General features: G+C 39.3%; 1 protein-coding gene across 1 annotated transcript; it reads right to left on the reverse strand.

The window, feature by feature from the left end:
- Positions 1-3,460: 3,460 nt before the first annotated feature.
- Positions 3,461-7,572, reverse strand: LOC308094872 (uncharacterized protein; the record flags this gene model as incomplete). Its single annotated transcript, XM_080441695.1, has 6 exons — positions 7,490-7,572; positions 6,368-6,446; positions 6,081-6,157; positions 5,588-5,868; positions 4,784-5,059; positions 3,461-4,494 (listed from the first exon to the last, which is right to left on the reverse strand). Exons 4-6 carry the CDS (start codon positions 5,862-5,864, stop codon positions 3,461-3,463), a joined length of 1,587 nt encoding a protein of 528 aa, XP_080297821.1. The 5' UTR covers positions 5,865-5,868; positions 6,081-6,157; positions 6,368-6,446; positions 7,490-7,572.
- Between the last annotated feature and the right edge of the window lie 653 nt (positions 7,573-8,225).

Consider the following 8,225-nt stretch of genomic DNA (forward strand, 5'->3'; position numbering starts at 1 on the left):
ACTAGGCATAAAGTATTTGTGACAATCTGTGTGATATTAAACATATGTTTGCAACATAAGTTTGTTTTTCAATCACTTAATCCAAAATGTGTAATGAAAAAAAATTGCCATTTTGACAAGTTGAAGTTTAACAGGCCTTTTACTGGACATAGTAATTTTACAAACAATACAACTTAAATTTGTAAAAATGTATACATTCAACATAAGCAATGTTACTTTTCAGGAAATGGATCCAGTCAATACATCCAGTCAATACTTCTCATTGGCTCAATATTTATAAAACCCAGACTTAACCAATTGAATAAAATAAATCTACAACCTCAACACGATTGTAGATATGCTACTTTCGTACAACATTCTTGCATGATGACAATTTATGAGAACACATTGAAATGTGGAGATACAAGATTCCTGAATGACAGTGATGATGTATTTAAAGTCTCTAGTACCACACAAAGATAACATTTTACCCTTTTTTCTTAGATGTCGAAATTCATGAAATGTATCCATGAACATTTGCAAAAAGAAAAAAACAATGCAGAAAAGTCCCTACCTACCTAAGTTAATCCTGCTTCATTGACCACTTACTGGTTGGATTTACATCATATTTGCACAGATTGTCTACAGGTAGGACCCCAACACCCAAAACAACCAGAAAGATATGTCAAAATATTCTGTATTGTGAATCAGCAGGATTTTAGGCTCCTAGGCCTTGTTAAATATTATAGATGTTTCTTTTTTTTTCAGAGTTACTTCTATTCCTAATATATTACTGTAAAATGCCTGCAAACAAAATGACTGCTTACTAACAGGACATGTATTCTGATACCATGTTTTTACCCACTTCATATTCATGTGGAATCTAAGGATGTTTCTCAGGTAGGCCAAATATCCTGATGCCTCAAAACAGATGGAATGACAAAATATAGTTCTATAAGCCTTCTATGGTAGCCAGACTTAAAATGCAGTATGGGCTAAGTAGAATACACTACTGTGTGCCATTCTTAATGAATAATCATCAATCAGCAGCTTATTCTCAATTTCATTACTTTCATTGAAATTTCATTTCAGTCAGTCAGGGGGGGGACTGACTGACGGGGGCCAAACCGTTTTCCATAAGCTGCTGATTGATGATTATTCATTAAGAATGGCACACAAAAAGCGTATTCTACAGCATGTACTTAAGCCATACTGCATTTAGGTTGTATGGGCTTATAGAAATATATTTTGTCATTCCTGAGGCTTTGAGGTGTAGAGATATTAGGCCTACCTGAGGATCATAGATTCCATATGAATATGAAGTGGCAGGGTAAAACATGGTATCAAACTGTATTCCCTGAAGCAGTCATTTTGTTGTATTTGTAGGCATTGTACAGTATTAATAGATCAGGATTAGAAGTAACTCTTTAGTAACTCTAAAAAAAATGATGCCTTTAACCAGGCCCAAGAGCCTATAAAACCCTGCGGATTCACAATACAAGCCAATTTTAACATATTTGTCTGGTGGCTTTGGGGTGTAGGGGTCTTACCTGTAGACAATCTGGGCAAATATGATCCCTTTTTCATGCAAGGTGGGGGCAGTTCTGCATTTTCTTGGTGCAGAAATTTTATTGAAGAATTTCATGACCTTTGCAGTCAATGTAAATAGTTTGATGGTTGATAGTTAGATGACAAGTCAAAGTTATGAAAAAACAAGGTCAGGTTTTGTTCTACCTCCGACCAAAATCACAAGTGAATATTCCTATTTCTGCCTTGAATAAGGCCTTATATTATATAAAGGTGCTGCTGGACACTACCTGTACGAGCATCTGTGTATAAGTACAGTGTGAAAACAACCAGCGTGTAGAAAATGAACTCCCTATTTCAGGGTAGGTGTGTTTTTGCAGTGGTGAGCCACTTCATGGATGAATTTCATGACTTTTGCAGTAAAAGTAAAATTTGGGACAATCCATTTCACGAAGAGGACATCTTAAAGATATGGGGAAAAAAAACAATGTCACATTTTGTTTTACCGCTCAAGGGTCCTTCTGGCCGATCTTCAAGGTCACAACATTTTTCTGTTCTGGCCCCACAGTGGTTGAATGAACTCCCCACTGATGTCAGGACAGCAGAGTCACTGATGAAAACCCACCTCTTCAGGAAACACTACCCTTCCTCTTCGCCTTGCCTACTTGTTAACTAGTTGTACAAACTATTGTTTTATTGGATCTTGTTTATTCTATACACTTATTTGGTTTAGCACTTGCTCATTTGCATTTGATTTTCCTATTTTGCCTCATCTGTTTATGAAAGTAGGTAGCTGATATATTGCACTTTTACTTTAGCGCTAGGTATACTCTTGGTTGCTTGTTTTAGAAGAGAATGCACTTAATACTTCTGGTGATTAGTAGTTTTGTTCCCTACCTATGTTGAATGCACTTATTGTAAGCTTTGGATAAAAGCGTCTGCTAAATGACTGTAATGTAATGTACCCCTGATAGAAGAGTAGGACCAGTATTACTGGTGAATATTCCTCAGAAAAGTCCACTTTTTGCTATTTCCACCCATAATAAAGCCTTATATAAAAGGCTGTAGACCATCTGTGCAAGTATGATGTGAAAACAACCAGCAAGTAAAATGAGAAAGGATTGGCTTGGAACGCCCTATTTCAGGGTAGGCGTTTTTTTGCAGTGGTCACTTAATGGATGAATTTCATGACTTTTGCAGTAAAAGTAAAACTTCTGACCATCCATTTCAGGAAGAGGACATCTTAAAGACATGAAAAAACAATGTCACATCTAGTTCTACCCCTGATAAAGAGTTGGACCAAAGTTAGAAGTATATATTGCCCAGAAAAGTCAACTTTTTGCTATTTCCGCCTATTTAAGGCCTTATATAAAAGGCTGCTGATTCACAATAGAACCACATATTGGCATATAAAATATATATCTTTTGTTACTTTACACCACTGGTATTTCTGCATTAATTAAATACAAGTTCTATCAATTCTGAACCTGGAGACTGGCAAGTCAGCCACTGCTGGCTTTAGTAATATATTTTTTAATCAAAGATTTGCAGCGGACAAAGACAAGTCTTGTGACGGACAAGTTTGTCCGTGTACGGACACATTGATGACCCCTGCCATGAACTATTCAATTCTTATTTTTTTGCATTTGGTATCCTTAGCGTGGCAGGAAATCACACACTGGTTTGTTTACACAAGCCACCTGGCTGGTGCCGTGCCAATAAATGCATAAACTTCTTATTTAGTCTACACATTTTTACAATATTGGAGCATGTAAGAATGTCTCATATTACAGCAACAATACATTTTAATCTAAATCTAAAATAATAAAAAAAACATGTACATTCCCATATAATGTTTTCTATAGCTACAGGGAGCCACAAGGGAAGGGCTAAAGAGCCTCATGTGGCTCCAGAGCCGCAGGTTGCAGACCCCCGGCTTGGGGGAAAGGTGACTTCAGACTGGTTTGTCCCCTTTGATATCCAGAGGCCCCTGATAGTTAGACAAGATGCAACAGATGCTCCACAGCTGGTTGACTGAACCGGTCATAGACAGAGGAACAAGTCCATCCCAAACATGGTATTCCTTCACTCTGCGTATGGCCCTCTCTACCAAAATTCTCAGACGGGCGATAGCCTGGGTCTTATGGGTGTCCTCTGTGCTGAGCTGAGCTGATCTCTTCAATGGAGGGATAATGAGAGTGGCCCCCACATCGGACAGCATCTTCTCTATCAAGAAACCCTTGTCAGCCATTACTCCATCTCCGGGCTGAAGTAACCGTAACAGCTGTGATTTCTTGGTTATTTCTATGTCAGAAATGGAGCCAGTGTACAGTTTTGACACAAATGTGACTACCCCACATGGGGAGATTCCAATCAGCCCTTTAAAGGTGGTGTGGTTTTTGTAGCTGGAAAAGGTTTCTGATTGAAGTGAGAGGGAGGATGCGGTTTCACAGCGTATCTCTGTGCAGTCTATTATGACTCTGACTTGAGGGCAGTAGAGCTGGAACTTGTCAGGCATTGTAGATTGCACTTGCTCTCTTGTCATCCACAACGGTAGTGAGCCAAGAACCAGAAAAAGGTAGCTAGTCCACGTTAAGATGATGCGACTAACAGTAGACTGGCTGACCTTAAATATGGAGGCCAATGTTCTCTCATGAAGCCCAGCTGCAACACGACAGAGAAACATGAAGAACTCATCAATGAGTGGGAGCTTGCGATGAGGGCTACAGGTAGGTTCATCTTGTGTCGTTCGCTGTGCCTTGGACCAGTAGACAAGTTTTGAAGCAGAGGGCTTAATTGACTCCCAAAACACCATAAAAACCTCCTTTGAGCTGAATCTGGTGTAATAACGGAAGTCATTATCTGTGACACAATACTGGAAAATCACCGGCTGCTGCACATCAACTTTCAGCTGACCGAGTTCCATTTCCAGGAGTAACACTTTAAGCTCCAACTCCCGAATTCTTCCAGAGGCAGTGTCCAGTTTACCTTAAGAGGAAGAAAAAGCATACATATCACTAATCCATCTATACATTTTACAATCTAATACACTACAAGTCTTTAGCACGCCTACTTTTCAGCTCAGGGACAGGTGTATTGGTGGAGCAGACATTAAACATAAATCACCTGCAATAACTGTTCGGTCAAGGACCTTCCTCAAATGCCTTGACCGAAATATTCAATTATTCAATCCTTTTTTACAATATTATTAACTAACTGCCATGTATCTTTTCTGTAAGACAACATGTTTTTACATAGTATGTTTTGTAATACTAACCAGGAGATGGCCGACAGTCATAATCATGATCTTTGGCCAATGCACCTGCAGTGCCTTGCCTCCTCTGTACTGTCTCCTGCCCACTGCCCACTGTCCTCTGACCGCTGAACTGTCCCCTGTCTTCTGGATTGTCCTCTGTCCTCTGGACGGCTCCTTGACCTCTGCAGGCTGTGCTGTTCCCTGGGACAGACATCTCTGCAGAGTCATCCAAGACAACAGCACACAGACGCTTGTGTGCTCGCTGGAAAACTGGCACCCGAGGTTGTGAACCTTTCCCTAGAAGTGTAAGAAAATGTTGACACACTTTATTGTGATGATTTTAGGTAATAATTTGTCACACCCAAAAGATATCCCAAATATCATAGGGTAAGTGATATTTTTTTGGTTAAAACTAAATGTTTTTTTTGGTGAAAAGGTTAAAGCTCTAAATTCTCATAGTAGCCTACTCATTGCTATAGAGTGCTTAGTAACAGGGGTCTCCTGGTCTCTCCAGCTCTTTAATAAACAGAAAATACTAGCAGGTAGGTTGCAAATTTCAGGAGAGAGTACCAATTTATTAGCTTAAATGTTATAGTGTTCCAGTTCCATTGGATAAAATCGGTAGCCTTATCTGAAAATACATTTTCTGTTTACTAAAGAGCTGGAGAGACAGGGAGACCCCTTTTACTGAACAAACACCTAATATCAGCTAGTTAACACCTATTTTAACAAAGCAATATCACTTAACCTAACTTTAACATAACAAGTCAATGTGAACTTTGTTGTAAAAGACTAATAGGTTTAACATTGTCGTGTGTTAATTACCCCATTCATTCCAGTGGAATCTAGAAGGCACTGCTCCTGGTTTAATGTGAGTGCGTCCGTTGATTTTGGTGGACTTCTTTAGATCCCCAGGATCAAAGTGTTCACTGCACACAAAGGTGCTCCCACGAGCTATTCTAAATGTTGGTCCCACATCTCGCTTGATCGCAATCACCCATTTTGCACGTAGTGCTTTATCCACAGGGAACTCGTGGAAGCTCATATGGGGGGATTTGCGTTTGTTGTTAGCGCAGTGAGGAACACTACAGTGGTGTGACATACTGCTGTTGAGAGAGAGAAAAGGGCAACAATGATTTATCTCTAAGGTAATGTTAGCATTGATATATGGCAAGTATATATTGCAATAAAAAGCAAATGCTAAAAAAAAGTTGCCTAAATGTGTTACACGCACAATACATGATAAACAATAATCAATATCCAGTATCCACTGAGGATTCATGTATCTTATTAGTGGTTAATCAAAGAATTCATATACCTGTATAGTTGAGGTAGGTCAAGTTTAGACTTGGCTCAGGGAGGACGACACGACTGCCATGCAGTCCTGCCCGGTGCCTTGAAGGAAGGAGTAATCAGTTGTAAATAATCAGTTGTTGCAGGTGTACAACGGAAACCTCAGCTGACCATACGTGCTCTGGCAACTTCACAAATTATTATTTCATGAAAGCTAGGCTATGAAATCATGCAATATCATTTCCATAGTGTCGCCTCAAAAAATATCTGACTTGTCTATCATTCTATCAGTTAATCAAAGAATTCATATACCTGTATAGTTGAGGTAGGTTAAACCTTGTCTTGGCTCAGGGAGGAGGACACACCACTGTCATGCAGTCCTGCCCGGTACCTTGAAGGAAGGAGTAATCAGTTGTAAATAATCAGTTGTTGCAGGTGTACAACGAAAACCTTAGCTGAGCATACCTGCTCTGGCAACTTCACAAATTATTTCATCAGAGCTAGGCTTTGAAATCATGCAATATCATTTCCATAGTGTCGCCTGATAAAATACTCTACTTGTCTATCATTCAACTTTTCAGATCTGCATGTAAACATGAAATCAGGTTATTTCCTAATCATCTCTTATTTCACAGGGATGTTCAAACACGCAGTGGTGGAAAAGTATCAATACTGCAATGTAGAAACACTGTTACAAGTAAAAGTCTGGAATTCAAAATGTACTTGAGTAAAAGTACAGTATTGGTATCAAAATGTACTTAAAAAGTACCAAAAGTAGAAAGTATACTCATTATGCAGAATGTCCCATAGCAGATCTACAAGCTCACAAGCTTGTAGAAGTATTAAGGTGTAATGTGGTTAATGTATGTTTTGTAATAATCATCAAAATCTGCAAAGTAACTAGTTAATAAAGTTTTCAAATAATTTCAGTGGAGTAAAAGTACAATATTTGCCTCTGAGATGTAGTGGAGTAGAAGTAAAAGTAATGATTGGAAATACTCCAGTAAAGTAAAAGTACCTACAAATTGTACTTAAGTACAGTACTTGGGTAGATGTACTTAGTTACTTTCCACCACTGAAAATACGTCGGGTTCATTTGGTTATAGCTATATGTACACACACAGTGAGATACAAAGGATAACACACTGGGTTATAATGGATATACACTAATGTTATATCTGATTACAAATACATTGTAGTTTTAAAACAAAACCTACACCCTGGCATCGCCACTTCATCATTTATAAAAAAAGAAAATAATAAAAAAAAGTGTTACACAGGCAGGCAGACAGCAGGGCTAATATTATTAGCATTGCTAGCATACATTCTCAACCCAATCTAAGGCAATTTCCGAATTTTAAAATGTAAAAAAACGATAGTTCAATCAAGAAAACAAGATGATAAAACAGAAAACAGTAGTAGAATTTACTTTACCATAAAACACGAATAGTTGCTGGCTTTGTTCTGGAGACACACTGTTTAGCCTGACGGAGAAATCCCAGTACATCACCACTAACACTAAACCGGAAGTGAACCGGAAGTTGTCTGACGTCAGCGTGAATAGGGAGTATGCTGAGCGTTGCATCGCCGCCTGTTACAGCGGGGGTGTTAGCGTTAGCGTAGCGGTTAGCATCAGGCTGTCTGTATGTGTCAGATTAAAGAGGCTAAATCTGTGGCGTGCGGGGAGAGAGCTTTGTAGATATGGCAACGTGGTGATAACTTCCTCTTCTGCGGACCCCCATGTGGCCCCTCCACGCGGCCCCCCTCCCCTCCATGGCTTTGCCTTTGGAACAGAGGCACTAGCACAGCAAGCCGAACCGGTGGTGTACTCTACTTTTATTCAAGACCTGAGGCCGATTCTACAAATGGCTTCTAAATCAGTTTTCACACTTTCAAAATGTCTTCAAAAATGTTCAAAAATAGCAGATGTACAAGCTCACAGCGCGGCACCTCGTGCCGTGCTATGAGCTTGTATATCTGCTATTTTTGAATAGCCAACTCAAAAATGTAAAATGGCACATGAAGCTTTTCCACGCCTTTGCCTTTGAAAGAGAGGCTCCATCACAGCAAGCCCAACAGATTACTTTCTCAAGTGAAAGTAGTAATACCACAATATTCGGAAATACTCGGTTCCAAGTAAAAGGCCTGTATTCGACATTTTACTTGAGTA

This window comes from Gymnoscopelus braueri (assembly GCF_963280865.1).
Source record: "Gymnoscopelus braueri genome assembly, chromosome: 11".
In the NCBI taxonomy this organism is placed as follows: Eukaryota; Metazoa; Chordata; class Actinopteri; order Myctophiformes; family Myctophidae; genus Gymnoscopelus; species Gymnoscopelus braueri.